General features: G+C 35.5%; 1 protein-coding gene across 1 annotated transcript in view; it reads right to left on the reverse strand.

Moving 5' to 3' along the window:
- Positions 1–3,465: 3,465 nt before the first annotated feature.
- The window catches only part of cpne5b (copine Vb), a 165,014-nt gene continuing 149,274 nt past the window's right edge, over positions 3,466–19,205 (reverse strand). Inside the window, exons 15-20 of the mRNA XM_042733626.1 lie at positions 18,484–18,665; positions 18,018–18,145; positions 16,520–16,622; positions 8,819–8,876; positions 7,099–7,172; positions 3,466–4,912 (exon numbers count right to left, since the gene is read on the reverse strand). Coding sequence (XP_042589560.1) covers positions 4,724–4,912; positions 7,099–7,172; positions 8,819–8,876; positions 16,520–16,622; positions 18,018–18,145; positions 18,484–18,665 — 734 coding nt within the window. The 3' untranslated portion in view covers positions 3,466–4,723. The remainder of the gene's footprint in view (positions 4,913–7,098; positions 7,173–8,818; positions 8,877–16,519; positions 16,623–18,017; positions 18,146–18,483; positions 18,666–19,205) is intronic.

Raw genomic sequence — 19,205 nt, forward strand, 5'->3', positions numbered from 1 at the left:
CAAAACTTACATTTAAAAGTGTAATCTGGCATTCTCTCTCTCTACCGGTGCACTATGAATCTCTATATATTGTATAGATAGATAGATAGATAGATAGATAGATAGATAGATAGATAGATAGATAGATAGATAGATAGATAGATAGATAGATAGATAGATGATTTATTCAGGGCATCTCTTAATCATCAGTAAATTCTACTGAATTAAAACTCTGGAGCTTTGATCAATGATCAGTGACTTTTTGATCAATGATCAGTGATTTTCTTATGCATTTTATGTAAGTAACTTTTGGCCGTATAAATATCAGCACCTGTACCAATTTGCATATTTCTGCTCTGTTTGGCTCTCTGAATAAAATGGGTATTTATTACTCCTCGAGTATAGTCTTTTATGGTTTATCTAAATTAAACTCTTAATTTCTTATGTCAGGCTTTACAGGGTTAATAAATATTAAGGTTTAAGCTTATGCTTACTTTAGTATGGTAAACATCTTTGGCATTATGTCCAATACAAAATGAGGGTCCTGAAGCAAAACCACCAAAACACTCTCATGGAACACAGCATAGTATTTCTGTTAAGTATTTCAGTAATGGTCTATTTAAATTTTTCCCTCCATATTTCCTCCACATTTTTTTAGTCAGTGGCATTTTTGTTAATGAAGCGGAACTGAAAATGTTGAAAATATTAACACTCATTGCCTCAAAATCTGATGCGTTTCTGAATGTGACTCTTGTCGTCTCCTAAAACTCTCATTTATCTGGTACTCTTCTTTATCTGTGAAGAACTGTTGAACGTGTCAGATTTCCTACATGACTCAACAGGAGCAGAGAACAGCAGGCCACCACATTAAGGGCCACAGTCTCGCAGTGAACGTGATAATGGTGAAAACCTTTCAACATACAGTCCACCAGCAGCTATAAATACATTCTCTACAAAGTGCATGGACAAGAGTTTGTAAAAGACTTCATTTTTTATTCTTATTTAAGGCATTTCAATACAAAGCATTTCACAACCCACCGTATGACAAAGATCATGTACAATAGAATTTGTTGGGAGCAAACATGCAAAACAAATGATAATAATAACAATAAAATGTGAGAAATGGTATGTTGTGTTAATGAAACGAAATATTTTAAAGAACATGATTTTTATGATTTATATGTATATTACAAGTTGTATTTATAACAAATTAATAATAATAATGGTCATGATATGCTGGTTGGCTGCCAATGCCTCGGGTGAAAATAAATTATGATTATTAAAATATATTGTAATATACTGCATATATATATAAAACATCCCAACATAACAACAGAAATAGCAAGAGAAAACAATCCCAATCAATCCACTAAATTTCAGGCCATACATGCACAAGTATTCCAATGAAAACAGTCTCTACAGTATTTTACATGTGAACAGCATTCAATGTATGTGTTACAGGTCCTGCGTCCCACACTTCCTGTAATACAGGTATTCATACATCTTCTGCACTGTCTTATGAAGCGATTCAGTCCTCACGAACGCTGGTCATTTGCTTTGCTGAACACTGTATTTAATGGCTTATCGTATATTCCAGGCAGGAACAAAAATAAATCCATTTTCTTACAACATCATGTCAAGAAAGGGAAACAAACAGATGCTTATTTAAAGCAGGCCTATGACATTGCAGTAAAGTGCTCCCTTAATGTTTCAGAGAAATGAGAATTGCTTACAAAAAACAGTAGACTGTAAACATTTGTAGTCCCATGCTGGAAAACAGTTCATACCAGTATACTTTCAATTCCCATTCACCACTGCGGTGTTGACTGTATTTTTGCTTTAAAAACACTTTGTAGTTGGTTTTATCTATGTAAACATGCACTGGTTAAATGGACATAAAAAAAAAAAAAAAAATCTTGTTCAGCTTTTAAAAATTTGCCGCAAGACCCTGCTTTTTTCTTTTTTGCCATTTTGTGCACCGTGTAACGTGAGAGTGTACATGAAGTATATGGTAAATATGCACTAGATCTTCAGAAGTATTAGCTTTGGACAGCATTGAAGATGTTTGCATCGCTATCAAATTTCTCACTATGGAATATGCAAAAAGCTTGAACCACCTTTGTGTGCGTTTCTAGATGAACTCACAGGGCAAATCTCCTCTGTGCTAATTCAGTAGATCCAAGCTTTTGATCAGATATTACAATGACGTTCCTACCTGAAAAAAAAAAAAAGGAGTTGATGTCACTGACTTCTCAAATGACAAAGAACTGATGCCCAGATGAACAGACTGAATTGTGTGGGGTTGCAACTGAGAAAAGGTCATTAATTTGAAGGCACTGAAATGGACGAATACAATTAGTGTTGCAACATCCTATTCATCCGACATCAGTGGTTCCCAAGATGATCTCTGGACCTTCTTTGGGGAAACTGCAGCAGTGTAAAAACATTGACGCTTTTGACTCTGGGTAATTTCAGTTATAATGTTTTGTTGTTTTTCCAAACCAAAATGAGGCAGTTAGACTTTGTGTTAAGTGTAAAACTGTTTTGTAATACAAAGTGTGTGTTGCATTAAAATATCCTAAAACGGTAGATTTAGAAAATGTTCCCCACATTGGGTTGATTTCTGTAATGACAATCTACCAAGCCTCTGCGTAGTAAAATCATTTGATGATATGCATAGTTAAACTGGTTTCAGGGATCTCACTGGCATTTTCATGGAATCATTTGGGATAAATGTTTACCAGCTGTTATTATTATTATTTTTATTATTATTATTATTATTATTTATTTAAAAAAGCAACAATCTTTCCAATGATTATCGTGAGGGCAGAATATTTACTAGTGTGGCATTCGGTGTGTAAAAATCCTATAATTTATTAATTTTATAATTTACTTAAATAGCAAAAACATACATACAAAATAAATAAATAAATAAATAAATAAATAAGTGTGTGCAATAAATACAAATCAATTCAATCTAAGAAAATCAACTGATTTAAATCTGAACTAAACATTATTTAGAATTATACATTTAGGTGGAAAAACACACAAACTGACAGAATAAAATGCATTAATGACATCTTGGGGAAAATGGAAAGGAAAAGTGAATTTTTATTAATGTGGTACAGTGTATGGTGTGTAAAATCCAAGAATGTATTCAAAAATAAAATAAAATAAAATAAAATAAATTTATAAAATAAATTTAAATTAAATTCAATTAATCTGAAGAAAGTCAACTGATTTAAACCTGAAAAAAATAAAAAAATAAAAACAAGGTGGATAAACACACAAATATACAGAATAAAATGCATTAATGACATGAAAAAGGACAGTGTAGTATTAATGTAGTATATGGTGTGTAAAAAGATCATAATTTATTTAACAGAAATAATAATTGACAAATTATGAAAGCATAAATTTATATATATATATATATATATATATATATATATATATATATATATATATATATATATATTGTGTGTGTGGAATAAATACAAATCAATTAATCAACTGAGGTGAATTGAAAAAAAACCAACAACATTATTTTGAATTTTAAAATAGAGTGAATAAAATACATTAAAGACATCTGAGAGATGAAAAGCCTCTGATGCTTTGATGCTCTGTCAAAGCCTTATGGGTTGGCAGAAATACATCTGGAGATAATGAACACCCCATACACAGTCACAGGGCTAAATGCTCACGGTTATTATACCCAGACAGGACTGTAATGTGCTCAATGACACAAGCTCCTCCATTCAGCCCTATACTGGCAGAGTACAGATACATCAGGCACTCGTCTTTGATTAAAAGCCTCTTGACAAAATTGAATTGGTGAATGAACTACAGTTGAGTGGGTGACACCATTCTGAGCACACTCCAGGCCTCATTTCTGCCTGTGAGGGAGAGAGGACCCATATCGGCTGTGCTGCACGTAGGCAGGGTCGGCCAAAATGGCCCCTATGCATTCCTACAAAAGCACATTAGCAAGTGTAATGCTGATTATTGAAGTTTTGCTTCTAGTCACTTTAGACAGGTGCCGTGTGTGAAATTATGGGAAAATAGTACTTCTGTCATCACACCATTCATAAATAGGAAACAAAATTATTCATTTTGCCTCTTCTCACGCATGCATGCTTTCCTAAATCAAAATAGATAAAGACGGAGAATCAAATAAGAGCTTTGCACAAAAGCAATGTTTAACGTAATAAACCCAAATGGACACAGGCCTGATCTGATATGAAATGAAAGCGATACAAATCTAAAAACATCACTGTAAAGCGCACACTCTAGTATACCAATGTGGAGTAAGGTCAAATGTCAGATTAGGGCACACTTGTCCTGGTACACTGAGACAGTCACAGACAGGCACAAGTTGAAACCACAAACATCCTCCTCCTCCTCCTCCTCCTCCTTCTCCTGCTCTTCGTCCTCTTGTCAACTGATCCACAAAACAAGAAACAGTCACAGGCCAAGATATAGATATTTTTAAACAAAACAAACAAAAAAGCTGCCCTTGGGTCAGATTCGTGGATCACACCATCCTTCCGAAAAAAAAAACAAAAAAAGAATGGGCAGAAAATATAAATGGCACAACCAGAAAAACGCCACTGTACCTCAGAGTGTCTTGGAGAGTTCAAACACACGGTGACACTGGGAGCTAAACCCTAAAAGCTCCAGTACAGCTATCCCATGACTCCAGGGAGAGGAGCTGTTGTGTTAAAGCAGGTTTGTGAGCGTGCGCTCAGATCTGTGTGTGGTGTGTGTGTCCTGGCGGTGTGTACGGAGGCGGCGCCGGATTGGGTTTGATTCCCCGGCTCTTCATGTAAGAAATGAACTGGTCGGGAATCTCAGCCAGAACGTCTTTGGCCAGTCGGGCCATACTCAACACGTGGTTTCCCGTCCGGTCCATGTAATCCCGGAATGGCACAAACTGTAAGGGGCAGGAAGCAATGTGCACATTTATTCATCCATCCACTTATATGGGGCTTCTTAACCTTTTTGATTCAAATCCCCATGTTGTCCAATATTCAAAGGCCCCTCAATATATGCTGATCTGGTCCTCAGTTATTGTTGGTGCTCGATTATTAATTTAAATATTATGATCTTTCTTATTATATGAATGTTGAAAACAGTTTTTGGTGCTTTTTATATATAGTATTATATATATACATAGCCTATATTGTGGAAACTGTGATGCATTTTTTTTTTTTTGATGCATGGAATGTTTTAAAGAAAAACATTTATTTGAAATCTTACAAATAGATGTCTTGTCTGTCATTCTCGATCAATTAAAACTTTTAAAACTCGAACAATTGAAACTATATATTAATACACTGCACTCTTTATTAATATACTCATTTTAAGTCATCTTGTGGCCCACCTGTAATCCACCTTTCATTCCACATTTATTCATCCATTCCTCAATTTTTTCCCCATCATCCATGCCACTATTTGTTAATTCCTCCATTCATTCCACTTTTTTTTCATCTTCAGACCAACCATGGCGATGGAAGATGCTTTGATGATATAAATAAATATGAATATATTCATTCATATTTATATCATCAATGCATCTTCCTTCCCCAGTTCAATCATCTAACCCCAATTATTCATTATTCCAGCCCTTAATCCAACCCACATTCATTCATTCATTTGTTCATTCATTCATCCATCCATCCATCCATCCATTCATCTACCTAATGCATTCTTTCCCATTCATCTATCCATCCCTTACTTTTTTGTCTTTCATCCATTCATTAACCTAATACATTCTTCCCCATCCATCCATCCATCCATCCATCCATTCATTCCTAATGCATTCTTACCCATCCATCCACCCATTACATTCTTAACCATCTATCCATCCATCCCTTAATTTTTGGCCTTCTATCCATCCATCCATCCATCCACCTAATGCATTCTTCTCTATCCATCCACCCAGTGTATTCTTCCCCACCCATCCATCCATCAAATGCATTCTTAACCATCTATCCATCCATCCCTTAATTTTTGGCCTTCTATCCATCCATCCACTCAATGCATTCTTACCCATCCACCATCCCAATGCATTCTTACCCCTCCATCCATCCCTTAATTTTTGGCCATCCATCCATCCATCCATCCATCCATCCACCTAAAGCATTCCTCCCCATCCATCCACCCAATGCATTCTTATCCAGCCATTCCTTAATTTTTGGCCTTTCATCTAGCCATCCATCCATCCATCCACCTAATGTATTCTTACCCATCCATCGATCCATCGACCCACTCAATGCATTCTTCCCCATCCATCCCTTAATTTTTTGCCTTTCATCCAGCCATCCATCCAGCTATCTATCCATCCATCCACCCACCTAATGCATTCTTCCCCATCCATCCACCCACCCAATGCACTCTTCCCCATCCATCCATCTATCCATCCATTAATTTTTGGCCTTTCATCCATCCATCCACCTAATGCATTCTTACCCATCCATCCAAACATCCACCCACCCACCCAATGCATCCACCCATCCACATAATGCATTCTTGCATACTTGCTCATCCTCCATTTATTTTTCCTTTCCTTCAATAATACATCCTTTCCATATCAGTTCATCCATCTATTGCCTATGTATTAGGTCAACCACTGATCCATTCAAGCATCTATTCAAACATTCATCTTTCTTCCATTTGTGCATCCACAAATCCATTTATTTTTTGAGAAAGACAACAACATCCCAAAACATACTTATCCTTTCTTCCTGAGTAAAACAAATTAAACAGTGCCTCAAGAGTGAATTCTCCTCACTTTGCTCGCTGTCTGTGACTCAGTAGCCTGAGATGGTCTTATTACTGCTAATGACAGGTTGCATTCATAGGGGACCTGCATAATGAATTGCTTTATAATAATGTGGGTTATAGAGTGGAGCTGTTACACGAGGGCTTGATTCCACAGTGACTGAATTAGTAATTAAAATTCTCATGCTTAAAAGATTTGATTGCTGAAAGAAAGAGACATGGGGCGTCAAGTCACAGCTATTTAAAACCTGAACGTTAACATAGAATACTTGTGGTTTAAACAAGCTTTGAAAGAGCATTGCATGTATTAATAAAGCAGACTACTACTGATGTCACCTGGACAATGTCTCGCTCCGCTAATTTTCCTCTTGAGGAAATCCTGATGTCATCACCATCCAACTCAACCATAGCTGTGGGAAAAGACAGGAAGTATAAGTACATCACTGGACCTGTGCTTATACATTTATTTAAATATCAATTAAATATTACACTTAATTTTTATTTAAATGAATGCAATTTTAAAATGATATAAAAGTGTGTAAATGATGACAATATCTTTTGAACTACTCTATTTATTGTATGCACAGTGTTACATTCAGTTGAAAAAGTCATTTTGGGTCTTAAAACTACTAGGGCCATCATTTCCTTCATCATCAGGTACTGCTTTGGTACCAGACGAATATAATTGGTCTCTGTAACTAGAATGCACATAGAGAATTCCATTACAGTCTTCTCAAACAGCTGGCCCTCTCCACATGACCTGCTCACCTCATCCGACAGGAGCTCATCTTCCACCTCTGTGCATGTGAGGTATGTTGTTATTCTAGGAGGAAGCCCTATTTCAATATCGATCAAAGTCTCTCTCAACTTCCTGAGTGTTCTGACAGATCACTACATGACCAGACATGAAAGTATGTGCTTAATAATACCCACTCAATATAGATGATAATTACTTCTCGCTCTATGATTAGCCCAAACCAGGTCTCTTTAAATGATCTCTAGATTACCTGTACTGCGCACACAGCTGAGAAAAAACAACCCTGTTAATTGCTATCAAAGCACTTCTTTGACTAATTGCTATAAACAGCTTCAGGGCACTAAGCTAGTATTAAGGGTATGTGGTAAAATTTTACTTGAAGCCTTTATGAATAGTGCATTATGAAGATATTTATAATGTACATTGCAATGCATTATATTTTTTCATAAATAATTGTAAACCAAAGTTAAAATGCATTATAATATTTGAAGGTTTGTTTGTCATGTTTAATGTTACACATTCTTAAGGTGTAACAATGAATAGATAAGCATTATAATATATTATAACTGTGGTTACTATTATTCATAAGATCACACAATACATTATTATGTATATTACAAGCCATAATGACTGCATTAAATATTTTATAATGCATTATATATATTAAGGTTTTAAGTAAAGTGTTACCATGTATGTTTACATGACAATGATTGCACTAAATACAGAAAAGACAGAACATGTCATACATTTATGCATGACTTCTTTTCATAGTTTACACAGAGATGATAACAGTATTGTGCACTTTAAAATGTGCACTTTGAAACCCATTTTCAAAAGTTTCCATTTTTAGCTGCTCAAAATGCTGTTGTTAAGTAAATGAATGAGCAAAATGTTTAAAAAAAATTTTTTAGCTGAAAATGGTGTTGAGTAAACACCAAGTAAAACTAAAGAATTGAGTTGCCAATTTTAATTGCATAAAAAATAAAAAATAAAATATTTAAAAGTTTTAAAATATTTATATATTACTTGATACAAATATTTATTTTTTACATGGTAATGTTGATTTTATTCTATAAAGTAAGAGTTGGAGTTCTCCAATAAGTAGATAGATAGAAAGACAGACAGACAGACAGACAGACAGATAGACAGATAGATAGATGATAGAGATAGATAGATAGATAGATAGATAGATAGAGAGATAGATAGACAGATAGATAGATAGATAGATAGATAGATAGATAGATAGATAGATAGATAGATAGATAGATAGATAGATAGATAGATAGATAGATAGCTTACCATCAAATTCAGCCTGTCCAACTCCAACAATAATGATGGACATGGGAAGCTTGGCAGCCTGATGGCAAAACAATATTTATGTTCTCAAACCACAAATTTATGTTTTTTTGTTATATACATGAAACACAGGCATAATGTATACATGTTTAGGAAGTAAAAATCCATTACATTTATACAACTATTCATTCAATGTGATATTGATTTTATATATAAGACAGACAGACAGAATGACAGGAACTACCAAAACACAAATTAATTTGCATTAACACTGAAAGCAACAATTGGTATTGATAAACATGTCTCATACAGTATATCCAGCACAGAGGTGTTTAGCTATTTATAGTGATGGAACAGAATGCTCTCAAGAGTTCTAGAGGGTGTTCTAGAGGGTGAGCAGAAGGAGAGAGAGGCGGGGCCAGTTTGATCACCACGACACCCGCTTCTCTAACAGCCCTCCTGCCATCTCCCCCTCCAAATATCTGTGAAAATTACAACCAAGCATTCCTCCTCTCATATACCACAAACACAATTGTGCATCATTTATGTGCCCTGCTAAATTAAAGGCTAGTAGTTTCAGAGCGACTATTTGCACAGCGGTCTAAATAGCACAGGCCACACAGCACAGCTATTCACACCACGACAGCCAGACAAAATGACAAAATCACATCTGACCCCACTATAACCTTATGTGCAGAAAAAGAAAAAAAGAAAAACTAAAAATGGATGCCAGAAGAGCAGCAGTAAACAAATTAATGTTAATTACAGTATCCAGCTAAATGCAAGTTTGCTAGTATGGCCTAATATAGTTATAGCATACTCTCAGCAGAATGTGTGCTAACTATCACAGAAGTAGCACAGAAGTGTGATTGCTATCTTGAGAAATAATTGAGAAATGTAGAGTACAGATACTATTATATATCCTGAATACACCTGAATGCAAATAAACAGTGTTGGGCAAGTTACTCTGAAAATGCAATTAAACTACTGATTACTCAGTAAGTAATCATGTTTCTGTTCTGATTACTTTATTTCAAACATAATTAGTTACATTACTAATGTAAAATATAAGGAGTTTTTTTTTTTTTTTCACTTCCAGCCTTCATGGAGAATTTTATATCATTATAAATGATTAAACACAAAACCAATAGTAGTTATTAAGATTGATGTGGTTTGGAATTGGACAAACGTGGTTGGAAATAAAAAAAAATATCATCAGAATATCAACGTGCCTAATAATTATGCATGCGGTGTAGTTACATTACTTTTTTCTGTGGCTACATCCATGAAATTAACATGAAATCCCAGCATAAATGCTCCCGATAAATATTTGTTATTAAATTCACGAAAACACTGTTTTAAAGCAAGCATAGGCTGCAAAGCAAAGAGCGCTGCATTTAAAATCTCTAAAAAGATGACATCTCAGTTCATCGAAATCTCACAAATCTCAATTATAACACAATGAATTCATGCATAATGAATCCTTATGTCTACAACTCGTGTTATGATGTGTTATGATGAGAGGATTCGTGAGCACACAAATTTCAGCACTGCACTCCTGACTGGCCATTGCGTTCCAGAAATCAACTTTGCTCAATGCTGCAAACATGTGTTACAGGCTTACAGCCTAAATAGAAACTCTGCCTACACTGGCGCCTGTTAATCATTTTTATTTTATATTAGTTCTTGTTACTTTTGTGCAATAGATACTAACAATTTATTTGTTTTAGATATTTTACGTTTAGACATTTCTATATTGCGGGAGTCCCGTGAATCATTTTATTCTCCTGCATCCCGCACACACACAATGTCTACTCACCCATCTTGTCCCGCGCCGCGCTTTATTGTGTAGGGGCTTGCGGGAGCAGGTCTCTAATACATTGGCACTGGACTCAAAAGTGCTTGTGCTACATCCTTTTTACAATCTAAATTATAAAACACTGCATTCTGTCCACAGTGATGTAACGCGGCAGTAATAGAGACCTCGGCTTGTAACTATAGCCTACTCTAATTACTATTTTGAAAATTATAATGCATCAAATTACTCTGCTACTAAAAAAGTAATCAAATTACAGTAACAAGTTACTAAGCAATACGTTACTGCCCAACACTGCAAATAAAAGACTAAAAAATGTCATCATACTTGGGTGAACACTACCATTTAACTTTTCAACTTAAGCACAACTATTTCAAAAAATGATAATAATTGAGAATATTCAAATGATTTCTAAAGGATCATGTGACACTGAAGACCAGAGTAATGATGTTGAAAATTCAGCTTTGCATCACAGGAATAAATACAATTTTTAAGTATATTCAAATAGAAAAATGTTATTTTAAATTACAATAATATTTAACAATATTACTTTTTTTCTGTATTTTTGATCAAATAAATGCAGCCTTGATGAGGATTAAACTTCTTTAAAAATATATATTTAAAAAATCATACTGATCCCAACCTTTTGAACAACACTGTATATGTGTATGGTTTAAATGTCTGATGGTAAAGAAAACTTGCAAGTTTCAACGGTTTCTTCAGTAGATATTTGGAACGTGTTTGTTTTGAATAATTTTACAGTTAATTTTACGGATCAACTGGCAAGTAAATTTACTTGCTTTATTTTTCCAAACTAAATTTTTCCTTGCATGTGGCACTTGCAGAGTGTTAGATTGTTACGTGTAAGTATAAATGAATAAAACCCCACAAAAGCATAATTTTCAAGCTCTACTTCCTGTGATAGCTGCTCAAAATAATAATGTAATTTCCCCATTTTGAGATGTTTTGTAATAAAAACTTTCCTGCTGCTCTTCTGACAGGTTCAGAGACCAATTTTGTCTTCATTTTTCGCTCCAAGACCATAACAACAAATCGACTGTTACTGACAGGGGCTGCCCATTTCCACAATCTTAAATTATCAGTGCAGAGATTATGACAGTCCTGTCATGCCTGCATGTCATAAAAGAGAGGCAGGGCACTATGAATAATTGAAGTCGGTTGCCCCATTTGTACCATCGTCTTCTGTCATGACTGACAGGACAGATTTGAAGAAATGAGAAAACAACACAGTCTGTTAGTTCACCATAGTTTCCTTGACAACAGCTCTTCAACGTCACGCATGCAGTCCCGAACCCCCACTCTAACATATATGAACGCAGAAGCAAGCGAACATTAGGAACAAAATGGAAGGAAAAAAATCTAGATTCTGAGAACCCACAAATTACCTGCACCGTGTTTCTTTATAACAAAAGCTGCATGCTCACTTGCTTACAGCATTATTATTTGGCCTGGGTAGAATTCTAATGTAATGTCATCAGCACCCAGCTGCTTTAGGAAATTATCATTACGCTGCTAAAGGAAAGACATGATTTGAAGAATTAAATTGGCTTTTGGACATTAAAGGAACAGTTTGGCCAAAAAAAGACAATTCTATCATTATTTATTAACCCTCTTGTAATTTCAAAACAACATGCTGTTATTTTTTTCCCCTTTGGAACACAAAATGAGAATTTCTGAAGATTTATTTTTATAAACAAAGTAGATTTTTTTTTTCCTTTTTGAGATTTTACTGACTTAGATTAACATGGACACACTCCATTGAAACTTGCATGAATGGCTTGTTTCAAAATAAACATTCATAGTTGTATTAATAATCAAATAAGAATGTAAGAATCAACACTTGTTGGTCATACAGAAACATTTGCAGGGCTTTTCTGAGGGGGAAAAAGAACAGAAAAGAAAGAAAACCCATTAACATATTTGAATCATTTGAAATATTAGTATTTAATCTTATCTGCCGAAAACAAATTTTTAGCAGTTTTATCTAATATTCAGTTAACTGCAAACTGCACATGAATTTGGGCTGATAAATTAAAAGACCAAAATACTATTTAAATTCATTGTGTTAAATGAGAAAAGCATCGAATAGATGTTACAGAACAGTAACTTTAGAAATAAATACTTTGATTATATATTAGTGAAATAAATATTTTGAAATAAATAAAAAGGATATATATATATATATATATATATATATATATATATATATATATATATATATAAATTATTGATATGTAATTATTGGCACAATTTTGCCCAAAAATGGCCTTCACATGGCTCCGAAAACTTTTTGTTCTTTTTGGAGCTTGATGTTCACTATGAGCTGTTGTTCTGGCCAAACAATTCCTTGAAGCAGAGCTCCCAGGTCTTCTGTATGAGCATGTACTGTAAGTGAGGAAATACACTGTACAGATTTCTACTTGGAGCCATGATAGGCAGTTTGGGGCTAAACTAATGATGCCCGTGCTCTAACGAAGGGTAGAAAAAGCAGGATTGAGTCAGACATGGCATGAAATACTGTCAGGGTGTGACTAAGGACAGGAACTTCTATTAAGCCTATCATCAGTCACACAGCGAGCGGGCGGTTCAATCTGACAAAGAGCTGTCTAATTGATTAATCCCACCATCCTTCATGTTGCACGTCATCTGATTGGCGGATGATGGACCTCTGCTATTGCTGGAGCATCCTGACTGGCTTATCATCGCAGGCCTGCCCACGTCCAACATGACAAATGAATGCACTCGTAATGTTGTTGTTTCTCATTATCATCCCCCGATTAGCCCTCAACCGTGCCTATTGTTATTCGTAATTACCATGTCAAATAAAAAAAAGGCTGCATGTCTTCAGCTGACGGATGGGAGGATTCCAGCATTCAATGCTAATTATCTAAGACAGAAAATGAATATGCGAGGCTCATTAGAGTCTGCCAGAGCCCAACACAGAACCACTGCATTTTATAACACTTAAAGGAATAATTCAAATCAAAACTGATTTTCAAACTTGTACGCAGCTATTTTTTGGCGAACTGTCCCTTTACACTTTTCTGACACATTGCCCTCAACACGGCGCAGCTGGAAAAAAGATTACTTTAATATGTACTATTCACAGAGACCTCTCACGAATTATTGTGAATGACAATTTCTTTCAAATACTGCTTAAAGGGATAGTTCACCCATTTACTCATTCTCGTGACAATCCAAATGTGTATAATGTCTTTCTTTTGAGGATTTGTGGTGAACAATTTCTTTAAGAGACTGCACTAAGGTAAGCTCCACAAATGATAGATAGATAGATAGATAGATAGATAGATAGATAGATAGATAGATAGATAGATAGATAGATAGATAGATAGATAGATAGATAGATAGATAGATAGATAGATAGATAGATAGATAGATAGATAGATAGATCAGTGTGTTAGTTTCTTTGTAATTAATTGTGACATTTACTAGCAATTTCTGCATGGAATTGTTTTCAACACTGAATTTTTCAGTGCATGTAAGGTTTGAGAAACATTATAGACGTCTTCAGAGGAAACCATACTGCAAACCCTAAATATAGCTGACATTTGACGTGCAACTGACAAATAAAAAGTGAAGACAATGTACTTTTCCCCTCAAACCATTCTTTGTAAATATATTGCTATATACGCATATGCCACACCACATGTCTATATTCGCATCTCTGCTGAAACTGTAATGAGACAGCTTAGCCGCAGGATGCTGTCAGCTGTTGTGGAATGTGAAGAGATGTTGTCGAAACACCCTTAGATCGAAAAGGCCTTGCGTGGGCGAATGTCCATTCCTCTACGACCTGTTTTTAAATGAACAAGAAGGATGAGATGCAAACAGCTGCTTAGAGTAACAGCTTTACTCATGAATGATACATGCGTCTGTCTGAATCTGAATCAGAGCAGAGGAGAGAAGTAGGTCAGTGTTCCTCAAAGGTTTTCTGTGAACACTTTGCACACTGTTATGAAACTATCCCAACATATGCGTGCCACTCAGGACCACCCAGGACAAGAGTAATACACCTCGTCCACCTAGAAACGTTAACAGATCTCCTACGTTGAATTTCCGAGCAGCATTATGATGAGATTTATAGTTGATTTGGCACTTATGAACATTGCTCACCATCATACTGTGCTTGAGAGCAAAATGCAGATTGTATTAGCACTTCAGATACAGCTTTCATTTCAGACACATTTCCATCAACACGGCGCAGCTGGAAAAAAGATTACTTCAAAATGTACCATTCACAGAGACCTCTCATGATTTGTTGTGAATGACAATTTCTTTCAAATTCTGCTTAAAGGGATAGTTCACCCAAAAATGTCACCATTTACTCATTCTCATGCCAATCCAAATCTGTATAACGTATTTCTTTTGTGATACACAAAAATAGTTTTAGGTAGAATGTCCATGGTGCTTTTTTTTTCTTTCAAAACGAAAAGACTTCAAAAATTAAGCAAAAATGCACCATAAAAACAATACGCTTAGTGGGCTGAAAGCATAAGAAAATTGGCTAATATATATAGTAGAAAGAAAGTTAGTCAAAGAGGTGTTGAATGTTGGAAGAAGCTAAATATATGATGACAGGTTTGAGTGAAATTTCCCTTTAAAGATTCCAAATGATAAAATAGTTAACAATTTTCCATATCTCAATATAGTAATTATTGAATTGATGCACACATGGCTAATCAGTTACCAAGACCACATGACCTTTTCATTTGATTAAGAGATGCAGCCCCTTTCTTGATTAGATTAGTCGGTTTCTATGCTGATATCTCCTGTTTCTGATTCAAACCTCCTGAAATCATTAATCAGATCTGCACTGCAGTATAACATTCATTATCTTTAATTCATGACGGTTTGATGAAAATGTCTGTTTTAAATCCAAACACCCAAATTTTGATTCAAAAAATGTAAAAGTCCTTTGAACACACAAATGAAAATCATAGGTTTGCACCATACTGTAGGTCACCATTTTTACCTTGCAGCTTCAAGTCTTAAATGTCACACGAGGTGGAAATGTGAGGCTTCTTGGCAGATGCAGGCAGCTGGGGAAAGAGCAGCAGGCAAGATCTTAAAAGGAAGGTGTGGCTGTTCTACAAATCTGAGTAACAGTCGCAAATTCCCTTTAAATCCAGTCTGCTGGGAAATCGGGCCGTTCATAGGCTAGATGAATGACATGCACCGCTGGAAATGAGACTGACCTTTTAAGTGTAAATTATGACCTCAATACACCACGAGTCATCCATTTAGAATTGTTTTATGCAGCCTAAATAGATTATAACAATATATATATAATCTATAAAAACCCATATCAGCCACAAGAGATGCTTTAGTACTTAAGCGTATTATAGTTCAGTGCAGGCTGAAGATGAAGACCAAGGATTTTACACAAAATATAAAAGCTCTGTTCCGAAACCTAGACCACATAAAAGGTGTGCTGCATTCTAAGATGCTTCATTTTGGCTACATTTTAAGGAAGCATTTTGTGTATTAATCACAGATTGCATTGCAATTTGCTCAAAAATAAATCCACAATGGTGGACGATGAGAGAAGTACTGATTATCTAATTGAATATTTATCCAGTACTTGTGTGTGTTTGGTGATTGATATGCTTTTTGAAGATCAAACATGCCAATGCAAAATCAATTGCGAGTTAAATCTGTCGTGCACTTTTTGTGAACAGATCTATTTTCTATGATGTGTGTGTGGAGTTGCAGCCTTTTCACTTATGAGGTTTCATTTCAGTTAGGATGCAGCCTGAAAAGGAAGTAAAATGGAACAGAGTGGCAATCTGGACCCTCTCCAGCCTGTTCTGTTGGGACACTTGTCCTCTTTTAGTGGTCATACTCACATTCACGATGGCCTCTTTGGTCTGTGACATATCTGATATTACTCCATCTGTGATGATGAGGAGCACGAAATACTGTGAGCCGTCCTGGACAGCAGCTGCGTACCTTCAGAGACAAGAAAAACTAAAACAATGTATACTTCAGGACAGATGATTTTTCTTTACATCACACATTTTACTCTCTACATTCTTATTTTCCTGGTTTTCAAATGCCATGTTAACATCAGCCATGTTCTGCTTTTTTTGGTTAAATAAATCTATGCCGCCTCCAACTCTGAGCCAGAGCCTGAGGAGGTGTATCATGCTTCAATTTAGAAAGTCTAATTCAAATCTGTGGAAGATGGCATTTTTAATTACCACAGTGGATGCAGTGTAATCAGATGGAAAATGATTTGGTTGTGTGATGCCGTGACATAAGGGAGGGGGTGGAGATGTCTTCAGACAATTACTTTGTCTCCTTTATTCTGGAAACACCCACTATCCTTTCAAATGATGATTAAAAAACAGCTGCAGTCAGTACTGAGTCAGTCTTTTATGACACCTATGCTGTGAGCTTTACAATGGGATAACAAGCTTCTCCATGTCAGCATCATTCTTGTATCAGTTATTGGACTAACACAAACAGAATATGGGTTTAAAAGCCGAGTGTTTGGCCTTCGTGGTCAGACATGATAGGCAGACATCTTTGATGGAACATCAGAGAGTCAAAACAAACTGAAGCAAAGGAAATCATAAGTGTCTTCAAAGATACAGTGCATAGACAAGGTGCTTAGCCAAGCAGTTTGAGATGCCAGGCTTATTCTGATTCTCGATGTGTCTGTTGTTCATATGCTATGCATTTGAAAATCTAAACAACGATCAATTTCACTATTCATGGAGAAAATAACATTTGCATTGCATTCCACTAAATCTGGGCAATCTATCATTTGCACGCTAAGCGCAAACAGGCTGACATTTTACATGGAAACAAAAACAAGCTTGAATAGATTAAAATGGCAATTTAATGGAGTAAATTTTGAAATGATGCAAGATTGGGCAAAGCGAGGTTAGATAGAGGAGGAGTGTTAAATAAATATCAATTTACTCTGTGTTTAGATGCTTTTACTCAAAACTGTGACCACATATTCAGGGCTGGAGGTGTCAAAAAAAAAAAAAAAATTAGTTCACAATTTTCTCTCTATTTATTTCCTGCATAAACAGTGTTGTTATTGTTAACTAAAACTAAAGCCAATAAAAATCTGTTTTGTGAAATCAAATATAAATATTCACTGAAATCGTATATAAAATTTAAAGGAAGAAAAAAATAATACAATAAATGTAAAAAGACAGCACATAACAACATTACTAAATCTTAAATCTTGAAAATAATAAAATACTTTCTAATGTTTGAGCCTGCCATCAAACTAATAATCTTAATTTTAGTTGCCATTAATAAATGAATAAATAAATAAATGAATAGTTCATGTGGACTATGAAAAAATGTAATAATTTAAAAACCTACCTGGCCACGTGATTTACAACAGGGGCAAAGTTAGTAGGTCCGTATAGTTGGACGGTCTTTAGACTCTGATGGTATGCCTCTAATATCCCCTCAATACCATTACAGTAGGGATTTTCAATATTGCCATTCTGAAAGACAGAAATCAATGTTTCACATATGTTTCTTCATTTAAGCCAACCAAAGTTCAACAGAAAAACAATGCTGAAGAGAGAAAATGGATTGAATTAATCAATATGACAGCAGAGGTTGCCAATTATAGATGTCTCCCATACAGTTTCATCTCAGAATCATTAAACCACTTCCAGAGCACCAATGCCTAGCATCTCATACTCTCAAGTTTACGACTGGGAAAGTAAGAAAAACTGAAGGACACTGATACTCTTGGAATCAACAATCTCCTTTGGACTAATCTCAGAGATTTTCAGGAAGTTCAAGACAACAGGAAGATGAACATCAGCTCACTCACTAGGGGGAACTCATGAGACACCCGTCCATCGGGGGGCAGCTTGGCTCCAAATCCAAGTGCAGGGAACATCTTGTCACTGTCATAGTCCTGGATGATTTCCCCCACAGCCTTCAGTGCCAGAGCGTAGGCGTTCATCTGGTACGGGTTCATGTAATGGAGAGAAGTGGACTGGGATGGGTTTCCTGAAAATTGAACAGCAAACCAAAAGTTTCTAGTTGTACAAACATATTAGAACACCAATTTAAGAAACAATGTTAATGTATTTGGTCTTAATGGACTAGGTCTTCTACAAGTGGGATACTAGCTGCTGAGCAAGTATAGACTTGCAACTGCCAACAGAGACACTTCTGTGAGCTTGTGAGATATGCAGCTGCTGCATAAATGGGCATACATAAATCCTAGAACATGTTTAGACAGGTGGAGCTGGAGGAGGTGGAGGGTTTAAGAGGAACTCTGATAACATGCTGCAGTACCAGCTCACAAAAAACACTGAACCAGATGATTTAAATGTTGAGAAAGCAAGCTTACTGGCTAAAGAATGAGATCAGTCAGCTTGTGCCATGTTGTAAATTATTTGATTGCTAGCAGACTGCATGGATCTGCCTACGTCATCTTTCTTGACTAAGATAGATATTTCAGTTTAATTCAAAAATGTATTATTTTATCCAATATTAGTGTGTTTTGTGTATTTTTAAGCTAATTAGAATAGTATGGTCTTAGCT

The sequence above is a fragment of the Cyprinus carpio genome, chromosome B11 (assembly GCF_018340385.1).
Source record: "Cyprinus carpio isolate SPL01 chromosome B11, ASM1834038v1, whole genome shotgun sequence".
In the NCBI taxonomy this organism is placed as follows: domain Eukaryota; kingdom Metazoa; phylum Chordata; class Actinopteri; order Cypriniformes; family Cyprinidae; genus Cyprinus; species Cyprinus carpio.